Below are 24,994 nucleotides of genomic sequence, written 5' to 3' on the forward strand. Positions count from 1 at the left end.
ACCCTCTGGCCCATCAGAACCTACTCCCTTGGATGCCAGACTTAACGTTCATTAGTTTCAAAGTAGTATTTGGAGCCCAGTGAGTGAGTCAGTGTTTGGCAAATGAATGAACGGATGAAGAGCGAAAGCCATCAGCACTTCAAGCAGGGGCCGACGGGGAGAGGCTGAGGTGCCTGGGCTCTGGTTGGAGCAAGGCCTTGCTTTGAGTCCTGGCTCTGCCCCCTGCAAGTTGTGTGACATCAGAACAACTTACTTAACGTTTCAGAGCCTCCCTCTCCTCAACTGTAAGGTGAGGTTAATGTCCAGTGCTAAGTGGCTGTGGGGTTTCCCGTGAGTCGGAGGTTCTCAGGACGGGACCTGACACCAGGCGCTGGGGTTCTGAGAGCTGTAATGACCCAGGCTGGCTCCAGGGGGCTGGCGGGCGGGGATTGCACACTCACCACGTGTGGGCACAGGGGCATGAGCCCACTGTGGGAAGAGTCACTCGCCTGTGTGTGTGTGTGTGTGTGTGTGTGTGTGTGTGTGTGTGTGTGAGGAGGAGTGCGAAGGCCAGGGCCAGCCCCAAGTTGCTTGAATCCTCTTTATGCCCAGGGAGTGAGAGAGGGAGGGGCCCACTGGGCTCAGGGCGTGCGGTCCAGTTCCAACCAGGCCTGGGTTAAACGTGTGGCAGATGCGGGGGCAGGGGAGGCACATCCCAGCCGGGCTGTGGGGAAGAGCAGGACCCCACAGAGGGGGGACAGCCCTGGCGGGGCCAAAAATCCACGTGGGGTCCACGGAGGCTTAGAGTCAGAGACCAAGTCTGCGGTCAGTGGAGAAGGGGAGGGCAGAGCCACAAGTGAAGAGCCAGCAGGATCAGAGAACAGGGAAAAGGCCGGGGCTGCGGTGGGGAGGCCCTGGCTGTCTGGGGTGTCACCTAAGGGGCTGGAGAGCACCTCCTCCTTGTCGGTCCCCGGAGTCCTCCGTCCACCCCGCTTGATGCCAAGCAGGCTCCTGAAGTCTGAGTCTCTGAGGTGGTGCAGATGGCAGGTGGGGAGGGAAGGGTCTGGGTGGGGAAGGGGCACCAGGTGCCCAGAGAAGCTCCAACAGGGACCCCTTGCTGACCGTGGCTGCTGCAGTGAGCTCGTGTGCTGGTGGAGACAACTGTCCTGATGACGGTCCTTCTCCTCCTTCCTCCCCCCAGTCCCCAGCAAGCCTCCTCCATCATGGCCCACCTGCCCGGAGCCTCTCCCAGCCCACCTTCTCTTCCTTCAGTTTCTGGCCTCGGGAGCTTGAGGGCCACCCCGCTCCAGGCCTCAAGGACTTCCCAGCTGTGCTCAGTCCTCAATGTGGCCCCGAGTGCCCCCCGCAACCTCCCATGCTGGCCCCCCCAACCCCAGTCACTGTCCCTAACCCTCACCTGTCTCCCTAAGCTCTTGTTTCCTGCTGACTTGCCCCTCTCCCACCCAGACCCCTGCCACCTCACCTTGTACGTGAAGGTAAAGGTTGTGAAGCTCAGTAGCGGGAGGACCCTCTGGTCCAGCGCCCTCCTTGTGGCTTGGGGGTCTTATTCTGGGTTCGGTGGTCTCCTCCCCACCTGAACCTTTTCCTCACCAGCCAGCCCCTTCTCCCTGTTAGCATTTTAACACACTCCTGGCTCATTCAATGCAATTTACTGGCAAAATTCTCTTTCAACCCCAGGTCCCCCTGACTCCAGGGCCCTGTCACTGCCGCTCCTGACAGTTCGATGTTCTGGAAAGTACCTGTTCCTCCTGGCATTTCCCTCCCGCCCACCCATTCATGTCACGAACCAGCTTTCGGCCGTTCAGCTAGGTGCCCCCCTCCCCCCCCCTCCCCCCAACCCAGCCTGTTCTCGAAGATTCTGTGCGACCACTCGTCTGATACCACTGCCGGACTCTGACTGCAAAGCCCAGCAGACGCAACTCCGAGGCTCCCCTGAGACCTCCTCCAGCCCTGACTGGCCTGTCTCCTGGTTTTACTTCTGTCTCTTGAGCCGGTCTATCTCAGTCTTCTCCTCCACGCTCCTTTTTCTCTGTTGATCCTGCTCAAAGACTGGGGTCTCCCAGAATTCTCCGCCTGCCGTTCCCAATTGTCCACTTCTCCTTGGGTTTAAATGCCGTCACGATGCTGATGACTTCCCCCACTCCCACCAACACGGGCATGGGCACCCCACCAGGGGTCTTTCCTGAGTGCCCCCTGTCAACAGGGCATCTCCTGTGAACAGGAGGGAATGCCAGGAGGAACAGGTACTTTGCAGAACAGGGCATCTCCTCCTGGCAATCCCTTCAAACTGGACTCTTCCCTCACTCCCCTGGCTTGCTCCTACTCCTCTTAGTTCATTCTCTGGGTAGATGTTGTCTCTGGTCACCCAGCTGGCCAGCTCAACCATGACCTGGGACCCAAGCCTGGCTTGTCCCGCCAGGGTATCCGATCGGTGCCTCCTGCTCGTCTCCGATGGTTCCTTCTGCGCGTCACCAGGCTCGGCCAACGCTACCTTCTTCCTGTCGGTGGAGTTCATCCTTCACTCTGCAGCCACTGTGTCCTCCAGACCCCCTCTGGCATCTCTCGTGGGGGTTCAGGGGGCCCCTGCCTCCCCACCCGTGCATGCCATCTCTGCCTCGTGTATGGTCCCTTCCCACTCATTCTCCATGCAGCTGCCAGGATGAACATCTACAGGTGCAGCTCTGCTCGTGGCAAACTGCCACTTAAAATTCTTCACGGCTTCCCCAATGCCTTCAGGATAAAGTCCAAACTCCTTAGCGGGGTGTTCAAGGCCCACCCCACCCTCCCGCCCCCACCATGTCCCGGGGGCTGGCAGTGCCTGGGACCAGGAGACTTGTGCTCAAATCTCAGCCGCACCTCTGCCGTGTGATTTTGAGTAAGCTACTTAACCTCTGTGAGCCTCTGTGTTCTTGCGTGTCCGGGGCGCTCGGGTGCCGAGTCTGTCTATCTCAAAGCAGGCATGCAGCCACTGGTCCCCGCCCCAGGGCCTGCACCCTGCACTCTGCCTCTCGCCCACAGCAGCTGTTGCCCCCCGGACAGCAGACGGCCTCGGCCCTAATGCTGCCGCCCTGCATCCTCCCCAGAATGTCCACAGTGCTCTCAGGAAAGCCCCGGATCCGTCCCCATCCTTTGTTTCCACTCAGCGGCCACTCTCTGCAGCCCCCGTCCCAGGCCAGCACCTTCCTGAGGTGCTTGCCCGACTCCTCTCCACTCCTGAGGGGTCTTCTCAGAGATCCCCTGTGGGAAGCATCTCCTGTGTGCACACACCTAAACTAGGGACTCTTCCCAAATGCCCCAGGGGAGCATCCAGGCCTTCCCCTCCCGCCTCCCTGGAGGGCTCTTGGCTGAGCCTCGTGGCAGCCCCCCAGAGGGTAGGGATCATGTCTTACTTATCTTTATATCCCTAGTAATGGAGTAAGGCACCCCGGGCTGTCTGTAAACCTCTGTTGCAGTTTCGACTTGGAATTGTCTCAGGGTGATACTAGGATCCTGACTGTATTTATCGGTGTATAACGCTCTCATTCTTGTTTGTTTCTGCTCCTCTGGGGAGTAGGGGCCTGGGCGGCCCATCAGATTGTAACCTCCCTGAGGGCCGGGTCTCCAGTTGAGGGGTGCCCTGTGCAATGAGTACACGGCGTGGAGCCTCATCAGTATTGCCGACCGCCCAGTTTCTGAGAGGAGGGAACTGTCACGTGGGGTGGCTGGGTCCTAGTCACACTGTGTGCAGAGCAAACGCGGCGGCCGTGGTGGGTCCTGGGCTGTCCCCGAGGTACTGTTCATGAGAGGTAGCAGTGGTGGTGGGGGCAGGGCACATTTGGGAGCAGGATGGCAGAGCCGAGGCCTGGAGGAAACACACAGTTTCCTGGGAGAGTGGTGGACATTCGCACCGGGGAATGTCAGGCAGGGACTGACTTTTCTTACCCAACTGATTTGAGCTTTTGTTGTAAAATGAGTTTTCAGGCCAGGTCAGAGCATCACTGAATGTCACTTCCCCATTGAATAGTTGAGCTCACCTTCTTCTAATGTGATGGATCCCTGGGGGCTTTCTTCTGCCTGAGGACCCGGGCCGAGCTGCCAACCCTCTGCCTCAGAGCCGCCCTGGGCTCTGCAGCCTGCCACCAACTCCCCCCACACCCCTCCCACCCCTGAGTTGTTGCAATCCTGGGGTATTTTGCTTTGAGGAGGAGGTGGACTGCAAGAAAGATGCACAAGCCCCCCTAAATGTGGCCCTGCAGGAGCCTGCGGGCTGTCCCCTCTGGTCACTCTGGGAAGGTGGGAACCCTCCGCCTCCCCACCCCGGGCACCCAGCACTGTGGTCTGGGAGGCTGATCCCAGGGGAGGGAGGTGAAGCCCACTGCTGTGCTGGTGTCCATCTGGTGGACCCTGGCACCTCAGGGATAACTCTTGTTTGCATGCTCACTCTCGTCCCCGTCCTGTGGGTGTGTGATGAACGTGGAGGGCCAGGAGCTGGAGGGCCATGAAATTTGTGCCCCTAGCTCTGAACGCCTTTTTCCATATCAGAGCTTTCATAAAGTTAGTCCTCTGATAATCTGCTGAGAAATGGGGTTGGGCCAGGTACTCAGCCGAGCTTCAGGAGTCATGTTCAGTCTAATGAACATCTGTGCCTCTTGGTAGAGGGAAGACCTCATTTGGGTCACTGGTCCTAAGACCGATGTGAATAAAAATTCCTTTATCTGCCCTCCAGGGTGACCCTTCAGCTGGCAGTGGGGATGAGTGAGGGCAGGCGCTCCCAGCCCTCCTTGCTTAGGAGCTGGGTGTCTGGGCATGAGGGATGCCGTGGATTTGGTGACAAGCCCTCCTCCACATGCAGTGATAGAAACATGAGCCTGTTGGGGAGTGGGGAGAGGGAAACTGAGGCAGCCGGTCCCAGGCAGACGTCTTCTTGCAAGTCTGGCTCTCGGCGTGAAGGTTCTGCTGTTGGCAGGTAACTAAACAATGGAGTATCTAAACAGGGGAGTGCCCACATCAGATGTCTGTATTTACAGGCGCGGAGTCACTCCAAGAAGCCCCCCGTTGGTGGCTCCCCCATACGCAGGCACACAGGAGATCTCTGTCCCTCTCCCCTCCCTTGGGCCAGGCATCTGGCTCGTGCTATGCAGGCAGGTCAGGAAAAGAGTCCCTGCAAGACAAAAAAAAAAAAGCCCTCTCTGGAGGAGCTCTCCCGGCTGGGTTCACCAGGATGCTCGCCCTAGAGTTCTGACGGCGACCTCTTGCCCCCATTCTCTTCTCTGCCTGACAGAAGGCCTGAAGCTGTTCACAGATTCTGGACACAAGCAACCGAGCATGCAGCAGGGCTGTGAACCAAACAGGGATGGGGCATTGAGTCTGCCCATTGATGGACAGTGGAGGGGGGGATGGCCCCTCAGGAGCTGGGCTGGCCAGGCCCGGGGACTCAGGGAAACCAGGCAGCATTTTTAAGTATATTGGCATCCCGTGTGCATATGTGTATTGGCAGGAACTCACAGCTGTAGGGTCTGCCTGGCGTGTGACTGGCGGTAGTTGGGAAGGCGTTTTCCTCTGGTGGTGCTGGACAGGAGGAGGAAGCAGAAGGGTATCCTGGGGCACTGCAGCACTGCTGGGGTCTGTTTACAAGGCTTCCTGGTTGTACGAAAGTTATTTAGAAAAATAAAATCCACTTTCTAATCTTGCTCCCAAATAATGAAAGGCAATGAGCCTGGAAATAGAGGAAGGCGTCATAACTGGGCTGTGTCCATGCATTCATTCATTCACTCATTCATTCATTCAACTAGTACCTATGAGTACCTTTTGTGTGCCTGGCACTGGTCCAGGAATGGAGGCGGGGGGACACACAGAAGGTCAGGCTTTGCTCTCTCGGGGCTCACCTCACCGTGAGGAAACTGAAAGGCATGGCCAGGATGTGGTAGAGCCCCTCTAGCACAGGCAGGGAGGTGGCTGCACTTGTTCCCCTTGGTTTGGACGTGGGGTGCTGAGTTCCCAGATTTCCCTGTGTTGGATATTCTTCTGGCCTCTTAAGTTTGGAAACATGTCATCTGAGCACTTTTGATGGAGATCTTAACAAGGACATCCCCTCTGCCTTAGGAAATGTAATCCCCAGAACACAACCTTATCTCTTTTCAATGCTTTAGTCCTAATCTCCTCTTCCCTTGATTGTCCCCCAATCTATTATTGCTCCCCTGCTGCCATACCCCAGTTGGCCATTACCCTTATGAATTTAAGACTGACTGGAGGAAGGACAGAACTGATTCTGTTCAATGAGCGAGTTGAACCTTCCATTCAACCCGAGGGTAATGAGTTCTGGCTTGGTGGCTAGGGTGCTGCAGAGACAGGGTGATGACTGTTCTCTTACTTTTCTGAGCATTTTGCTTGCCTTAAGCTGTGTTCTGCAGACTCACAGTGGCTGGATGTAACTTCTGGCTAAAGTAGGACAAAACTCTGTAAGATGCAGTGTCAAAGTGAGTGACATGGTGTGTAATGCTTTGAGAGTTTAAAGAAAAAAAAAGAAGAAATTCCCCAGGGGCTGGCAAGTCCCAGGAAAGGTTTTATGGAACAAAAAGTTAGCTAGGCCTTGAGGACGGGGACGATGGGCTTGGTGAGTTGAGAGGAGGTAGCCCCTTTATCAAGAAGAAGGAGTAGGCTGAACACTGTGATGGAATCAGAGGGTCTTTGTGATCTGTACACATAACTCTTCATGAGGTTCTATGTGGTGTCATGTCTTCCACCCACAGCCCAGGCAGGGATTTATTATGCAGATTCTGGGCCCCTCTGTGTTCCATAGGCACACATGGGTGCCTTTGCTGGCTGTGGGTGCTGCCCAGATTGTGGGCCTGAATCACAGGGCAGAGACTTGTGCCCCAGCTATGACTCTGATGACTCAAAATGGGACAGCATCATGGAACTTGCATGTGTCTGTCAAAGGCAGAGGAGGAAGAGGGCTGGTTTCATCCCCTCTTTGCTCTGTCAAAGGCCCATCCCCTTCTCTGGAACCCAACTTGCCCTAATATTTCAGAAGGATGGCAAAGTTGCACTTGAAATCAGGAGCCACCAATGGGTATGAGCTTATGTGGGTATATGTTATTAGCAAAAAAGCATGAGGGTCTTTTTTCAATTTATAAAATCCCTGGGAAATCTAGAACAATAGGGAAAAGGGGGGGGGGGGAGCCATGCAACTGGGCTTAAGACCCTTCCGTGTGATGCCCAGTTGTGTATTCACTTAGAGTAAGGTGAAAAGTGTCTTGAAATCAGTCACTATTAATGAGTCAACTATTTTTCAAATGGAGGAAGATATTAAACCTAGAGGCATTAGGATCCATTCATTCATTCAACCACTCTTTACTGAGAGCATAGCATGTTTGGTTCAAGGTGAGGGATTCAGCAACAGTGGCCACCTCACCCTTCCAACCCAAGGTCCCAGAGATGACAGAATAGAATGAATACTTATATAAAATTACATGAAAGAACATAAAACAGTGCTAGAAATTTAAAAAAGGGGGTGTCCTTGGTACAGAAGAGACAGGACTCCCCCAAGGATGGAGAGCAGTCAAGATCAGACTGATGAGGGAAGCCACAACTCCAATGTCCCTGCAGAAGGATCACTCAAAGATGCGCCCTGGGTCCAGAAGTGGAGGATAATGGGGTGGAGGGAAGTGGGAGTACATGACAGGGTGAGGAGCTGAGGTCACCAGGAGGCTCGGGTAGGCAACTGAATCCCTCCACACCTCCACATCCGGCCTCTTCAGGGCAAGCAGTGGGCAGTGGAAACTTCTTGGATACTTGGGTGAGAGAGCAGTGCTCCAGGGTGGCTGACACAAGCCCAGGAGGAAGATTCCACTTCTCCCCTCCCTGCTCACTCACTCCCCCAACAGCAGGCACTTCCCCTTCACTTAGGTTGGAAAGGCTGGAGCCAAACCTACCCTGTAGCACATCCCACTTCCCACTGCCGACCTGATTTTCCAGTACAGACAGGGGCATGCCTCCAGGACTCACCAAAAAGTTGTAGAAAACCAACTGTGAGAAAGATGTACTGATGGTAGGAAGCCAAAGTTCACACTGAAGCAGGTGCTAACAGTACAAGCAGAATGGGACTTTTCTGGAGCCTTTGGAATAATAAGTGCCACTATCAGATCTGTAAAATGAACAGCAGGAGACCTTGGAAACAGAAACGGTGCACAAGGACACATAAGGATCAACAGATTGGCTGGAATGGCAGTGTGGATGAGAGTGAAGAGTAACGGGTGAGCTGGAGGGGTTCTCTGCAGCATGTGGTCTAGAGGACCATGAGATGGAGATACGGACGGAGGCACTTGAGAGAGAGGTGGATAACACAGTCTGTCCAGAAGAAGTTTCTGAGGGATGCAAAGGATGAAACACAATAAGGAAGCTTACCAGGAGACAGAAAAGAAACCATTGAAGACAAAATTGCAAGATGAAACAGAATGACCAAGTGCCAAGAAGGGGGAGTGACAAACACCTGCAGCGAGATATAGCACAACAGAAAAGTTAGAGGAAACTACTTAAAAACAAAACAAAACAAACAAACAAACAAAACCCAGAAACAAAAACTTCCAGGGAGAGAGGGAAAAGATGATCTAAAGTGGAAGAAGGATGAGAGGGACAACAGACTTCTCATTGACTACACTAGATGCAGAAAGGCAGTGGAACCACATACAGGAACCCTTCTGGGGTAGGGAAGACTGCGAGCCAGGAAACTGTCCCCAGTAACACTCTCCTTCGTGTGTGCAGGGGAAAGAGTGACTCTGGATGTTAGGTCTCAAAGAGTTCACCATCCTCCCTCTAAAAAAAAAAAAAAAAAGGTCAGAAAAAGGCAGAAGAAAAGTGGGAATGAAGAACCTCCTTTTTTTGCTGACTACCCACACTTCTGTCTCAGAGACAGTCACTTTGCTCCTGGTTGGAGAAGATTGGACTGAGCATCTCCCCAGGCCAGCTGGCTGGACAGAAGCAACTGTCAACAGCTCTAGAAGGTCTCAGCCTCCCCTTGTGTGGTCACCGTGGTAAAGTGTGTGACGGGGCGTGACGCTGACCATCTCTTCTCAGCCCTAATCCTAGGATTTGCTTTTTTCTCTGAAGCCTAAAGAGGTCTGGCTACCTACCTAGCTGGGGTGGCCACCATCCTGTGGAGTGTTTGCTTCTCTTTATTCTCAAATTCATCCCATATGCGTTAAAGAGGGGATGAGGCTGGGAGAGGCTCTTTCTCCCAGACTGATGCTCAGGGCAGTAGTAGACACACTTGTGCAACCTTTGCATATTGGAAGTTGTGCCATGACAGCCTTAGATTGCTCAGAACATCAGGTGTATGCCTGGCTGAGCAGAGGGTCATGGCCTGGACCTCTCTGGGAACTCTGCCTAGTGGCCTGGCAATTTGAGAGTCTGCCAGCTCTGCTGGAGGGAGGAGAACAATCCGTTGGGAAGAAGTCCTGATGGCCTTGGAAAGGAATGAAGGAAGGAAATGAAAATTGCTGTCACAGGCTACAGGTACCTGAAGTCCAGGCAAAGACCCAAGGTGCTGCTCTAGGACACTGGGCGGGTGAGAGAGGAGGCTTACAGGGCTGCCCCGGCATCCCAGCAGTCCAAGCTGGCAGAGCCAGTCTTGGCTGGGAGTGGTCTGGATCCCCTGGCAGGCCTCTCCACCCACTGAGGAGGGTTTGGAAGCTCTTTAAAATTTCATATGCTATTAAAGTCATCTCCCCCACTCCAGTGTCTCTCCTCCGTGGAATCATGTCTGAGAAAACCATGCCGGGCTCATGTTCCCTGCAGGAGTCTGCGCCTCCTTGGTGGCTGCTGTCCATGGCCCTGACTGGTCCCCTGGGGGCCAGAGCTAGCCCCGAGCCTCCTTTACCCTCGTGGGCCTTGGCCTGGGTTCTGCCTGGTTCTCCAGGTGGGGCTGAATTTGGGAACCAGCTGTGCCCAATCGGCTGTCTTCAGAAGGGCACCAGGGACTCGGCCCATGCTCTTATTATAATCCTAGAACGTGGGATCTAGTGGGGGACCTTGAGACCCTTTATCCAGCCCCCTTGGCTCTAGTATGTTTTTTTTAGATAACTGCCTTCTTTGCTTAAAAAAAAAAAAAACAACAACAACTGAAGATGCAGTCCTTTTGCATCTCTTGAAAAGGCTTTCCTGCACTTTGCTTGCTGTTGGCCAATAGAGGTTACACTGCTGTGTGCAGCCCCACTGGGCTCAGAGGAAGGGCCAGCCTGAGGACTCTCCCCACTCCTGAGGAGCACTGGGCACCAATGGCCGTGTTCCATCTTGGCCCTGGAACGAGGAGGCCCCTTGGTTCTTGACGCTGCTGGGTACATTACATGTTTTTACACGTCACCTGTTAGTGGCTGATTTGACTCTCCTGATTTCATTATTCACGCTTTAGGCTCTATTCACTCATTTAAAGGCATCCGAGCACAAGTGGATGATGAAGTGGAAGAGGGAGCAGACAGTAAGCAGGGGGAGATGGGAGAGAAACAGGAAGTCATTTGTGGCTGCCTTGCGAATAGATGCCCGGGAGTTTGAGTCCATGGGTGCCTAGGGCTGGCATGCCCCTCGAGTGGGTGCAGAGAAAGCGGAACATTGGCTGGCATGAAAGTGAAAGTTGCTCAGTTGTGTCCAACTCTTTGCGACCCCATGGACTATACATACAGTCCGTGGAATTCTCCAGGCCAGAATACTGGAGTGGGTAGCCTTTCCCTTCTCCAGGGGATCTTCCCAACCCAGGGATCGAACCCAGGTCACCCGCATTGCAGGCGGATTCTTTACCAACTGAGCTATGAGGTATATTTCTCCATAAATTCCCAGCTAGAGGGACACCCCCTCCCCCAACTCTGCAAGCTGCACTTGGATGGAGTATTTGAGAGCAGATAATTCCTCCTAGGAGACCATGAGTATTTGAGATCCTTGGAGGCAGGAGGTGGCATCTACAGCTTTCTCTTTTTTTCCTGTGTTTTTTTTTTTTTTTTAATAGAAAAGCCACTTTGAAGATGAGTAGGGCTGGGTGTTGGTGTAGCCCATGTGCCTAAGCCTTTGGATGAAGCCAAGGCTCCCCAGCACTTTTTGTTCTTTTCCTCATTTGCCATGCTGGGGGACAGCATCTCACCTCTGGACACCACTGTGGGCTTTCCAATGACAGAATGGAGAGTTGACAGTGACCTTCTGGCTCAGCTGGTCCCAACTCAACAGAGGAAGAGTGATGACAGGGAGCATCATGGACTCTAAGGGCAGGGACAGACCCTAGCCATCCACTCTCCACAATTTCCCTCTATCTGATACCTCCCTCTCCAGGGTCCTGAGCAGTCTGTGACCCAGCTGGAGTTAGAATTTGAGCCTCTTGATTCTAGCTGAGTGCTCTTCTCCACTCCCCCACCCTCCCAGTGCTCTGTGCTTTCTCTGCGGCCTGTAAGCCAGGGCACAACCCACCCACAGGCAGGAGAATGAAACAGGATCTTAAAGAGTGCAGGGCGAGCTTCCACCCCAGAAAGACGCTCCCCCTAGCAGGTAGCTGATGCTTGACCTTCCACCATTAGAGATTCATTCTTTTGTCACTTGGAAGTGAGGCTGGCCCACAACTCTGGAAAGGCCACCCATGGCTGATAGCTAGCAACCTGCTTGGGCTATTCCTGCAGGAGAGTTGGTATCTGATGGTGGCGGGGGTGGAGGAGAAGCCGGGACAGAGAGATCTGAAACTCGCTGAAGCAGGAGGACAGCTTCCCAGGTGGTGCTAGCGGTAAAGAACCTGCCTGCCAATGCGGGAGACAGAAGAGGCTCAGGTTCGATCCCTGGGTCGGGAAGATCCCCTGGAGGAGGACATGGCAACCCACTCCAGTATTCTGGCCTGGGAAATCCCGCGGACAGAGGAGCGTGGCCAGCCTACAATGCATGGGGTCGCACAGAGTCGGACGCAACTGAACGTGCACGAAGACGCAGAAGGACCAGGAGCTGGGGCTGTCGTGAGGACAGGTCCTCCTTGTTGCAGACGTTCCTTACAGGCTACCACCCATCTGCCCAGCACACACAGGACAGACACGACCAGAGCTTCGTCTGCATGTACTGAGCCGCGTGGTGTGTTGGTCCCCGGCTGAGGGAACAGAAGTGCTTGAGCTGTTGTTTTGTGACCGGAGGCAGTGGAGGGGCCTCAGAGGCCGAGGGGATGGCGTGCTTGCCACCCTGACTCCGGGCTTTGTGTTCCTGCAGACACAGAGTGGGAGGGTTCTGGCCAGAAACACAAAGGGCTGGTTCCCCAGGAGGCTCAGAGGGACTCCGAGCACGAGGAGGGGGCTGGGGCCTTGTCAGGTTTTGCCCCAGCTTCTGCACGGCATCCAGAACTGCAAGGTAGATGGGGAGACGACAGCCCTGCACAGCCATCAGCCTCCTTCCAAGGGACACGGTCGACGTAGGCATGGGCGAGGCTCCCGGAAGCAAGTTCAAGGTTACCGGACGCTGACGAAGGGGAGCAGAGACAAAGAAGGAGACTCCATGTGAGTGCCTACGGGGTGGTCCTGCAGGGTCTCCTGGAAACTCATAGGAGGGGCTTTGGTGGGGGAGGGGGTAGTGAGGGATCCTCTGTCACGTGATGTTTTAAAAAGCAGAGCTCTGGGCTGTCGTTACTTGGTTGTCGTTACACAGGGTGGAGTTGGCCTGGTTATAACTGGAGTTTCTCTATACCGTCTGAACCCTGCCTGAGATGTTGCTTGAAAAACAGCCTCTGATTCTGGGACCTGGCATAGAGCCCGCGGCCCTGCTTGGAGAAAGTGCCGGAGCTCATGGGTACAGCCTCCTCTTCCCCTCCCATGTCCAGGCCATGATTCTACAGGACTGGAATTTGTCCCAAACTCAGTCTGGGAAAGGGCGGAGTTTTCAGGGACCTCATTATTCAACCTGGAGGAGGAAGGGGGAAACCTAACCCAGCTTGTCTTATGAACTTGAGGGTAAAATGAGGCTGAAGGAGGAAGATGTGTGCTCAGAGGCTCTGGGCTGGAAACCATGACCTGAATGAACCTCCTTGGGCCTAGATTATGGGCCAGCGGGGAAAGGTACAGACAGAGATTTGTTTTAAAAAGCAAAGGCCATCTCTGCAGGCTGGAGAAAAGTCAGAGCAGATAAGCAGAGTTGTTCTGCTGTCGTTGTCCCCGGCGCCCCACCTCCTCCTCCGTAGGCCTGCCAGCCTGCCGGCTCTCTCCTTCCTGCCTGTGATTAATCCCATGCTGGTGCAGGACACATCCACTAAGTCCCCAGGCCGTGGAGTGGCAGATCTGGCCCCTTGCATAAGCTGAGTATTCCAGAAGTTAAAACGGCAAGGTCCTCCACACCTGCAAATATGGCATGCGACCCAGGGTGACACCACTCAGAGCAGGTACTAAGCAGATGTGACAGGAGCTGCAGCAGGAATACGGCTTGACAGGTGCCGTTTAGACGGAGTGGCCCTGTCGCGAGCCGTTTGCCTGGTTGATGGATGCTGCGACCTTGGGGGGGATGGGTTGTGCTCTTCACCTGGAGAGTTGAACAGAACCGGAGATGCAGTTTTGGCAGAGTGAAGTCAGCCACTTCCAGCCACACGCACACCATTGCACCCATTTACTGAGCTCTGCTGGGAGCCTGGCTCTAGGTCCGGCATGTTACAACAACCCGGCCTGCCTCTTTGTTTTTTTAATTGAAGTATAGTTGATTTACAATGTTGTGCTAATTTTTGGCTGTGCAGCACAGTGACTCATATATATATATATATATATTTCTATTTTTCTATTCTTTACATTATATTTTATTCTTTATATTTTTGTTCTTTTCCATTATGGTTTATCATATTGAATATAGTTCCCTGTGCTATACACAGTAGGACCTTGTTGCTTATCCACCCTCTGTATAATAGCTTGCATCTGCTAATCCCGACCTTCAGCTCCATCCCTCCCCTACTTCTCCCTGTTGGCAAACACAGGTCTGTTTTCTCTCTGTCTATGATTCTGTTTCGGTTTCATAGATATGTTCATTGTGTCATATTTTAGCTTCCACATATAATTGATATCATACAGTATTTGTCTTTCTCTTTCTGACTTAACTTCACATAGTATGATAATCTCTAGGTCCATCCACGTTGTTGCAAGTGGCATTATTTCATTCTTTTTTTTATGGCTGAGTAGTATTCCACTGCATCTATGTTCCACATCGTCTTTACCCATTTCTCTGTCAATGGACACTTAAGTTACTTCCCTATCTCGGGTATTGTGAACAGTGTCATGAACATAGGGGTGCATGTATCTTTTTGAGTTACAGTTTTGCCTGGGTATATGCCCAGGAGGAGTGGGATTGCCGGATCATATGGAAACTCTTACAGTTTTTTGAGGAACCTCCATCTGTTCTCCATAGTGGCTGCACCAACTTATATTCCTAGCAACACTGTAGGAGGGTTCCCTTTTCCCCACACCTTCTCTAGCATTTGTTATCTGTAGACATTTTAATGATGGCTGTCCTAGCTGGTACGAGGTGATATCTCATTAAGTAGTTCTGTTTGCATTTCTCTAGTAACTAGTGATGTGGAGCATCTTTCATGCACCCACTTGGCCCATCTCTTTCTGCAAACAGGGATCTTGGGGCTCAGAGAAATAGAGCAATGTGCCCAGAGTCACAGCAGAAAGTATCAGAATCTGGATTTAAAATTGGGTCTGTGTTCCTTCTGCTGGTGGAGTTGGGGAGACGGGGGCTGTGTTTAGTCCCCCATTAGGAGTGTGACCTGAGAAAGCTCTGAAACCTTCTTGAGCCATCCTTCCCTGATGCACAAAACAGGGGTATAACGCGGCTTACCTCTGGGGTCAGTGTGGACTCATCGCCTGGCCTGGAGCAGGCACTTGGCCTGCAGTCACTGCTCTGGGGTCAGTGTGGACTCGGCGCCTGGCCTGGAGCAGGCATTTGGCCTGCAGTCACTGCTCTGAGGTCACTGTGCTCCTTCCCTTCCCTCCAGGCCCTGGAGAGAGGCTGCACAAGCTCTGGAGAGGCCCTGTACCCTGCCAGGGCTGGTCCAGCCCAGGAGAGGGAAGCTCTGCCTTCTGAAAGCCATAGCTGCATTTGAATTAAACAGATACCTGGATGGTCTATGAAGCTGAAGCCACTGTTTTCTTGTTGTGTGATTTTTAAACATCACCCAAGCTTTATGCAGTTCTTCCCATAGAATAACCCTGGGAGGTGTGTAATGATGACAACTGATTTTTGTTTTCCTGCAGGAGAATCAGCTCCAGGGGGACTGCTTCTGATGGGATGAAGACTCTGGCTGGCCTTGCCAGCACCCCAGCAGGCTGTTGTCTGGACTATCACCCAGGGCAGACATTGAGTACTTGGGACAAGACATTAATTTGAATATATTTTGAAGCCAAGAATCGTGAGACACGTAGAAGTTCTATCTGCATGTACCTGGATACATACATGAGTCAGAGAAGCGGTTTGGGGATCATCTGCTGCTGCGAATGATTCATGCGTCAAAAAAGATCACTGAGACCTGATGGGGGGTGTAACTGACCACAACCCTGCAGCCTGGGCTGTCAAGCTCGCTGGTTCCCCCACAGACCTCTGCCCGCTGGTAAGCATCTCGAAAATCAAGTGATGACTATTTATAATGATTGTCTGCTTACTGACTTTGAGGCTGCTAAAGCCAAAGAGGACTGTTTTAAAAAATGGAGTGCCCTTTGACCTCCTGGCCCAGTGCTGGAGTGACCATTGCAATGAGCATTAGCTGCAGGCCTTCTTTGTAAATGTCTGACTGGCCAGGACTGGATTTTCCATTTGATCCCTCCGACACGTGGGGACGTCTCACTTTTCAGCCTTTGTTTTGGCAGTCAGAGTTGAGTTTTGGTCTGAGACGTGACCAGTCTTGGTTGTCATTTGGGTGCAACTGGATTCATAATTCATATCGTGCATAAAAGGACGAAGCAGAAAGGGGACATGGGGCTTATCTCATGTGAAACCCTTTTTTTAAAGAAGAAGAAAGGGGCTCAGAGAGGGAAAGTGGCTTCTTCAAGCCACCCAGCCATTGACTGACAAAGCTGGGACCAGAGCCCGTATCTGCTGACCCCTGCAGTGACCCTCTTCTCCCACATCACTCTGTTTCCTTCTTATTTGGACAGACATGGTCTTCTATGAAGATGCTGGGAAGGAAACCCACTTTTACTAGAACACTATTTCCTAGGAGTTGTCTTAGATGGTTGGTCTACCTTGGCTCATTTTATTCTCACAGTGCATCTGCCAGAGAGCCGTCTCCATGAAGCCACTGTTACAGGAATGAGAGGTTAACCCACTGGTCTGTAAGACCACAAACCCAGGCCCTTTCTTCCAGGCTCTGGCCAAAGGTCTCTCCTTCCTTTCTCTTCTTCCTCCCTCAGCCTCTCACACACTCTGAAGCAGGCTCTAATGGCCTAACGTGGGAGGTTTTAAGCAGTATAAGGTTTCCTTGGGTTACAGGTGAGTCATGAGTGGACTGCATCTTATCAGCAAGTCTGGACACAACAGATGTTTCAAAGGGACCAAGCAAGACTCTTTTGGGAAGTAAGGATGTGGTTTTGCAGGTGGTGGTTTTCTATTGTGTCCCCTGGACAAGAAGCAGGGGCATCTGGCCTCCAAGCCAGGTTCTCTTGGCACAACTTTTCAGAAGGAGCAGAAAATGAGACGTCCCCTGAGACGCAGGCCTGAGTGTCCCCTGTGCACATTGCACTCAAGTGACAGGTAGTTGATGCCATTTTTTGGTCTTTATTATTTTTCAGACCATAGAACCTCTTGGTAGCATCCAATCCATGCTTGGCTGCCTAGACCTGGAATCAACCTGGTTTCCTCTCCGGAAAAGTGCCCCACACCTCAGCTGGTCTCATGAACACTCTGCCAGGCTATCGAGCTCTTGGTGTAGGAATGCTTTTAAAACAAGGACTGTGACTTTTATTTCATGGATCCTCCCCCTCAAGTATCCAATCCAGGGCTTTTAATGCAGTAAGTAAATATTTTTGTACTTAATATTGGAATAGAGGAGGGGAAGGAAGACTGGATTTTCACCTTCCAAGGGTTCAGGTTACACCCCCAAGGAATCACATTTTTTAAAGGATCTGGCAACACACATTAAAATGCTGCTACTTTTGAGAAACTATCCTGTGGAAATGAAATGTCTGTTCATAGGGGTGTGTGTAAAAGACCATTTATTGCAAAATTGCTTAGAGTGACAAGAAAAATCAGAATGACTTGAAAATCCATCAGTAGGGTGCTGGTTGACAAAAGCATGGTTTATCCACATAGTGAGACATTTTGCATATTTTAAAAATAATAACTTGGATTTACATGTAATAACCTGGAAAGGAGTCTCTAAGGTAATAATATAGTGCTTAACAAAGAGATCAAGTTGCTGAGTGATGTATGTTATTCCACTTCTGTACAACACAGTGATGGTCCCTGACTTGGCAGAGTTTTGATTTATGATTTTACAACCTAACCATGGTACGAAAGCGATGCGTGTTCAACAGGAACCATACTCTAAAGGTTGAATTTCAATCTTTTCCTAGCCTAGGGATATGCACTCCAATAGAGTCTTGTGATGCTGGGCTGTGGCAGTGACCACATCTCCTGGTCGGCCCCGCAATTGTGGTAAACAACCGGTGCACTTAGAACCATTCTGTACTCAGATATCCATTCTGTTTTTCTGCTTTCAGTATATTACATGTGGGGAGGTGGGGTGTTACCAAATGGACTTTGTGTGAGATGATCTTGCCCAGCTCTAGGCTGTTGTAAGTGTTCTGAGCATGTTTAAGGCAGGCAGGGCTAACTGCCTGTGATGTTCAGGAAGGTAAGTGCATTTTCAACTCATGATGTTTTCCATCTGGGATGGGTTCATCAGGAGGCAATCCCCACTGTAAGTCAAGGAAGATCTGTTCATACATTTGCATGAGAAACAAAGGCAGGATATACAGAAACATGCTAGTATCACCATAGAGGGATAACATTTAAAATTTTTAAAAATCTAGCAGAGTTTATATTAAAGAGAAAAATGCTTTAGGAAGGGAAGAGATAGATGGGGGCAGTTAACTGATCCAGAAAGAAAACAGGTGGGACCAAGCCCAGCTTTCTTTGCCACCTCAGCTCACTGTGCACCTCCAGGCAGGACCATCCCTAAAACTCAAGATGATCCCTGTACTGGGGCAGGTCACAGAAATATCCCAAGAAATATCAGTACTTGATGTTTTTGGGAGGGGGGCAAGGCTGCAAAACTTCCCATCCATAAAAGTTTTGGAAGCACACAGGAACTTTAGTATCTAGATAAAGAATGTATCCCCAGCCTTACCTGAATGGAAGCTACTATGCTTCTAGTCCAGGCCCTAAAGCCTCCAGGGTCTCCTGTCTATATCAGTGGTTAGTTCTTGCAGGGCCTCCCTGACAATAAGCCATTGGTTATAGCTATATTGAACCTATAAGAACCAATCCATATGACCTCTGATAGTACCTCTGAATCCATAACCATCTCCCCCTGAAAGATAGGTCGTCAGGGTAGGGCTGTGTCTTTTCATCTTCTGGTCCAGAACACCCAGCACAGTGCTTGGCTTAGCCTAGCTGCTATAGAAGGGCTAATGGAAGAAAACATGTGCTGAGTTCTGGCACCAGATAGATGGAATTGACTTCTAGCTGGCTTTGGGGGACCCAGGAGAGATTTTCCAGAAGAAAGTGAACCTTTATGAATGACTTGAGAAAGAGGAAAGGAATGGAGTGTATAGCTTCCACCAAGAAGAAGAAGCTGATTTTTGTTGTGACAACATTTTAGAAAGACTATTTTAGTATCTCTAAGGGCTCTGTTACTGTATTCCTCTTATGCTTCCTCCAGAGAAGTTTGGGTTCCATCGTAGGCCACTGAGAAAATGTGTGGGTCTCTTTTGAGTCCTTCTCACCTTGGGAGGGCTTCCCTGAGAGCTCAGCTGGTAAAGAATCTGCCTGCAATGCAGGAGACCCTGGTTCAATTCCTGGGTCGGGAAGATGCACTGGAGAAGGGATAGGCTACCCACTCCAGTATTCTTGGGCTTCCCTTGTGGCTCAGCTGGTAAAGAATCCACATGCAATGAGGGAGACCTGGGCTTGATCCCGGGGTTGGGAAGATCCCCTGGAGAAGGGAAAGGCTATCTATTCTGGTATTCTGGCCTGCAGAATTCCATGGACTGTATAATCCATGGGGTCACAAAGTGTCAGACACGGCTGAGCAACTTTCACTTTTCACCTTGGGAGAAAGGTAGGTAATAATAGCCTGGGGTTTAGCTTCTTAGGGGCTTTAAACACCAAGGAGTAAGCTCTGAAGAACCACCAAGAAAACGCCTCCCAAATATAGTTAGAATAAATAGTCAAGTCAAACAGGATCATATCCAGCACAAGACCACAATGAATTGATTTAATCAGACATTATCAGAGCAAAGAAGAAATAACATTCCGGTTTTAATTGCAAGGGAAAATAAAAAAGGGAAGAAATTCAAATTGCCTTGCAGGCACTGGTGGCACTCTTCAAGTTGTTTGGGGGAAAATAGTTTAAGAAATAATTTGGATTGGGGAGAATTAGGACTGTGGAGGCTTTCGTGCAGGAGAGCTCCCCAGGTGAGGGGCTGTGTGAAGGCTCAGCCAGGTAGCTGGCTGCTGCAGCCTTGGCTTGGCTCCCACCTCCCAGAAGACACTTAAGAACACTGCTGGGTTTGCTGCTGGGAGGTGGTGATGGATAACGACTGTGGCCTGATTCTTGAGGCGCCATGGATTCACTGCAGCGTGTCTCAGCCATATGTGAGCCCTGGCCACGTGTGAGTTCCCCCGAGGAGGAGGAGTGGCGGGGGGAGGGGGAGCCATGTGACACATCTTATACATCCCCTCTTATTGCAGCAACCACATTTGAACAAGCTGGCGTCTGGGTTTCCCTAAACAGTATGTGTGCAGGCCAGAGAAACTGCACCCTGAGCCCAGGTGCTGGGTTTTGGGAGGCAGCAGAGGAAGGGTTGGCTTGCTTCTGAAGAACATCTACTACACACAGTCTTCATCCTACGGGGGTGGGGCTTGGAGGAGACGATGATGGGATGGATGGAACATCAGAGGCATTGCTCAGCCTTCCAGGGATTGCAGCTCTGCTACTACCTCTATGCCAAATAATGAGTCCAACTGAACCCTTCTAGTGACAGGCGATTTGGCTTTTCTGTGGCATCTCATAAAGAAGGATTGTTGTTGTTCGGTTGTTAAGTCATGTCTGTCTCTTTATAACCCTGTGAACTGCAGCACGCCAGGCCTCTCTGTCCCCCACTATCTCCCAGAGATGTAACTACCTCAACCCATCTATCTGGGGTGGCCCTGCATGGCCTGGCTCATAGCTTCATTGAGTTACGCAAGCCCCTTTGCCATGACAAGGCAGTGATCTATGAAGGGGTAAGGCAGGATAACTTGTCCAATTACAGCATAGTCCTCCCCAAGGGTCTTGCAAAAACCTCTGCATACTCAGCCAACCCACAGCACAGCTTTACTCTCTCAAGGACCTCTGTTAGGGATGGACTTTTGATAATGTGGGGCTTCTTACAGCTTTGGATGGGTCTTCTCTGTGACTTAGGGATTTTTCCTAAAATGGGTCTTTTTATCTCTAAATAGCCAACTGTCCTCAAACCTGACTACCTGTTAGACTCATCTGGGGACTTAAAAAAAAAAGATCCAGGTACTAGTTTCTTCCTCACTTAGCCCTACTTTTTGGGGGTAGAACCAGAGCATGGTGTTTCTAAAACTCTCTGGATGATTCTCAGCAAGGTTGGGACCCACTCCCCTGTCCGTGGAACCCCGGGTGACCTCTGGAAGATCATGCTGGTATCCTGGATTTGCAAGCCCACTCCACCAAGTGGGCAGTTCTCTGTGTTTTTGTGTCATCTGTTATGATGTGGAGACAGCGACAATGTATCAACTTCACAGAGAATTGTGGAAAGAACTTCATGAGGTCTGGGAGAGTCTCCAGCATGTGATAAGGGCTTGATTGAGTCAAACTCAGAGCCCCCCAGCTCAGGGTCTTGGAAATGTGAGTGTAGTGTCCATGTTCTTACCATGAGCCAGGCATGTTCTAAGCATTTTACTTGTACTATTCAATCCATTTTGTTGCATTGAAGACCTGGTGTAAGAAAAATGACAACAGCAAAATTAGTCTTCGGGATCTCTTTACCAGGTAGGACTTAACTGTACAGACCACACATTTAACTCACACCCTAGAGAGCTCCCTTGTACCCCTGTTCATAGGCCCTCTTGCCTCCCACCAGAGTCCTTTCCAAAGAAAGCTCTTCTACAAAAGTTCTGTATATTTCAAAACATCCAAGGTGAATAAGGGCTTCCCAGTTGGCTCAGTGATAAAGAATCCAAAGGAGATGCGGGCTTGATCCCTGGGTTGAGAAGATCCCCTGGAAGAGGAAATGGCAACCCATTCAGTATTCTTGCCTGGGAAATTCCAAGGACAGAGTCGTTGGAGTTGCAGAGAGTCAGATACAACTTAGCGACTGAACACATGCACGTGCATCCAAGGTGATTAAGACCTCCTCAATGGTCATTCCAGTGTCTTTCCCTATTGCTAAAGCCCAGTGCCTACTCATGAGTTAGGTATAAAAGTGCTGCCCAGTAAGTGCTTGGTGGAATGACTACATTAATCCTGCAAAGGAGTATGCTGACATACTTGTGCAAAAGATATGGAGAAATACCGAAATCCTTGTGAACAGTGGGGATGGTGAGAGAAATGGTACCACAAAATGCCTACTGTGTATTGGGCACTTTAAATACATTATGACTTTTCACAACTCCAGGAGATGTGTTCAGGTCATCTTTTGCTGTGTAGCAATTTACCCCCAAATTTAGTCTTTTAAAGTAGCAATTAATGAGGTGGGAGCATAGAAGGGGCCACTGCTCTCTGCTCCAAGGTGGCTCCGCAGAGGACAGGAGCATCCACCTTCAGACAGCCCAGTCTGGTCCTCCAGGCACTCTGGAGCCACCCTGGTGGCCTCGGCAACTGAGGCACCACCCCAGGCTGGCTCGGGGTTGGATACATTGGACTAGGACACTCTTTGCCATGAGAAGACAGCTCTCCCATCTCAGCCTCTCTGCTCCCCATTCTGAGGGGAGCTGTGCCTGGGGAGAAGCCAAGTGAGAGATTTCAACAGAGAACGGAGGAAACACACCCACTGAGGTTCTCATAGCAACATAATCACGCACAGGCAGCAGCCTATTTTGGTGGGAGCTTGTCTGAACCTCTCTCCCCGCCCCGGTTAGTCACAGAATGGATTCCCTGCACAGGCTGCAGCAGTGTGGGGTGGCATGGCGTGGGGTGAGGGGAGAATGCTGGACTGGAAGCCAGGGGCTGGAGAGCTCATCTCAGATTCTCCGTCAGCGAGATGAAGGATCACAAGGTCCTTGCCCGAAAAAACGACAGGATGGGACTGAAGAAGTGGGAAGATCCTTTCTGGTTTCCGTTTATCTTACAAGTGCTGAGCCTCTCCCAGCGGAAGATCATATGTCTCAAGATCTTCTGTCTCTGAGAAAGACGCTTAGAGAAAACAGGGTTCCAGAGGGTAAAGGTCATTCTTTAAATTCAGCTCATTTATCCCACCCCCACCCCCAACCTTTGGCACATTGGCAGTATGTGAAAGGGGAGGAGAATGACCAAGTGTCACCAAAGACTCTGGTCACTCACCCAGGTCTGTGGCCTGAGAAAGGGTTAAGGAAGTTAAGGTCATTCGTTTAAATTTACTCCTTAAGTAAACACTCACACACACACACACACAGTCACCAGGAACTCAAACGTCTTGCTCACTCTCCATCCTCTCCCTCCTGCACTTACTGCAAGGCATCCTCTTTCCCCCCAGGACCAGGTGATGGAAACCTCTTTAGTTTCTGGCCCATTTCTTCAATGGATGCTGGGGTTAGTTGAGGACAATCAGGCTCACGCCTCCCAGCTGTCAAAGGTGATGCTGAAAAAACACCCGGGCATGCATGCAGGACTGCTCTCCCTGGGCCAGCGTGGGGGTGAAGTGTAGAGCACCAGGAGGACCAAGGAGCCCCTTTTGGGTCCCTGCCCTTGACTTGTGAAGTGAAAGCTTTAAAAGTGCAGCTGTCTTTGAAGGAGTCAGCCCCAAGTTGGCCTGTTGGAATGGGAGACACAGAATGCCCCCCACCCGCCCCCCCAGCCCGGCTCTGTTTCCCACCAGCCTGACAGATGGCCACTAAGAGAAAAAGAAGCTCTCAAAGTGAAGACAGGAATGCATTGTATAAAAATTCACACCCCCTGCTACCGCCCAAACTCCCTTAAAAAAGGATCAAGAGAATCCTAATGGGTACGTGACATCCTCCTTCTCTCCCATAAAAGGGACTTCAAAATCTGGTGATGCTGGGGGAGGGGTGAGGAGGGAGAAGAGAGATGTGTGGGCAGGGGACTGCCAGGGAAGACTGGGGTTGGGGGAGGGGGAGGTCGGCTGCAGGTCACCCACTTGACTTCCTCCCACCCTCTTTTCCAAGCCACTTCTGGCTGAACCTTCGCCCCACCTTCCCAGCGAGGCTGGGGGCCCCAAGCCCTAGGAGAGGCAGAGTGGGAGAAAAAAAGGATGGTGATGCCACACTTGGCCCTAGAGTTGAAGGAGTTAAGGACCCTCCCTCATCCAGACAGCCACCCCTTTGCTCCCCAAACCCCAAACGCCAAGGAAGCATCCAGGAATTGGCAGCGGAGCAGGAGAGGGGGTGGGATGGGGTGGGGTGGGGGTGAGGCGACCGTGGCCCAGCCTTGCCCAGCATCGGTCCTGGGGGGCGGGGAGGACGCACACCGGGGCTGAGGACCTGCCAGCGCCCAGCTCCGGCGCGCCTGCCTTCCCCGAGCCTCGAGCGCGGCCCAGCCGCGTCCGCGCAGCCCTCGCTCCCCTCCACCCCACCCCCTGCAAGTTGTCTACGGCGACGGGCAGCGGAGGCGGCCCAGAGACCCCCGGAGCCCGGGCGAGGGGGCGGCCCCGGGGCGCGGGAGCCCTCGGTCTGCGCCCAGCCACCGCCCGCCCGGCCCAGCCTTCTCCCCGCCCCCACTCACCGGCTCAGCCCCCGGGAGGGACGCGCAGGGAGCGTGTGGCTTCGCCCGCCGATCGGCAGAAGTTGAGAGGAGTTGCCGGCTGCCTCGGCCGGCCGGACTTTGCGAGCAGAGCAGCCGGCGAGGCGCCGCCGCCGCCGCCGCGGAGCCTTCGGGGGCTGCTCCCGCCTGCCGGGCCCGCAGCGCGGCCGGAGAGGGGCGGGGAGGGGGTCGCGGGCGCCTGAGCCGCTCGGATCTGTGCGAAGGACTGGACTCCGAGGAGAATAAAACAAAGTGGACTCGGCAGGGAAGACCCTACCGCCGTTGATGGTACCGGCCGACGCTCCGGCAGAGGGGCTGGGTTGGGCTTTTTTTTTTTTTTCCCTCCCATTCTCTCTCTTTCTCTCTCTCTTTTAAAGCGACACCCGCTCTCTCTTTCTCCCATCACTGTGCCACCAAACCCTCGCTGGCTCTTATGGGCATGAAACATTCCTCCCGCTGCTTGCTCCTAAGGAGGAAGATGGCGGAGAACGCGGCCGAGAGCACCGAGGTAAGGAGGCCAGAGGCCGGCCCGGCCACCCCGCGGCCGCCGGGCCACCCCGCGGCCGCCCAGACCCCCGCGCGCGCCGCGCCGCTCCCGGTGCCAAACTTTCTCAGCTCCATCCCGCTTGCTCCAGCCGGCCGCTTGCGCGTCTGTGTGTGTGTGCGTGGTGTGTGTGTGTGCTGGGTGGGGGAAAGACGGTGCCTGTCTCTGGACCCCTCCCTCTTGAAAAATGCAAAAGAGTCGCTCTTACCCCATCTCCCTCTCCTGCCACCCGCTGCTCGCTCGCGCCCGCCCCCACCCCCCAACCCCGAGTCCCAAGCCCTGGGCGGCCGCGCTCCCCTGCCCTCTCCTCTGGGTTCCGTTAGGGCTCCAGAGTGGCGGACCGTGCCGAGCCGGGATGGGCGACC

The 24,994-nt window shown here is 52.4% G+C and overlaps 1 protein-coding gene and 1 long non-coding RNA gene across 5 annotated transcripts in view; one reads left to right on the forward strand and one right to left on the reverse strand.

Moving 5' to 3' along the window:
* Positions 1-19,369: 19,369 nt before the first annotated feature.
* On the reverse strand, positions 19,370-24,200 carry LOC122680143. The gene is made up of 2 exons (XR_006336644.1): positions 24,068-24,200; positions 19,370-21,410 (listed from the first exon to the last, which is right to left on the reverse strand). It is a non-coding gene; the product is annotated as an uncharacterized LOC122680143 (long non-coding RNA).
* Positions 23,480-24,994, forward strand: part of PRMT8 (protein arginine methyltransferase 8) — a 71,721-nt gene continuing 70,206 nt past the window's right edge. Inside the window, exons 1-2 of one of the 4 annotated variants that reach the window (XM_043881164.1) lie at positions 23,493-24,373; positions 24,463-24,593. In XM_043881164.1, coding sequence (XP_043737099.1) covers positions 24,519-24,593 — 75 coding nt within the window. In that variant the 5' untranslated portion in view covers positions 23,493-24,373; positions 24,463-24,518. Of the gene's footprint in view, positions 24,594-24,994 lie in introns of all 4 variants that reach the window. The other 3 variants (XM_043881166.1, XM_043881163.1, XM_043881165.1) reach the window with 3 other exon arrangements.

This window comes from Cervus elaphus, chromosome 22, assembly GCF_910594005.1.
Source record: "Cervus elaphus chromosome 22, mCerEla1.1, whole genome shotgun sequence".
In the NCBI taxonomy this organism is placed as follows: domain Eukaryota; kingdom Metazoa; phylum Chordata; class Mammalia; order Artiodactyla; family Cervidae; genus Cervus; species Cervus elaphus.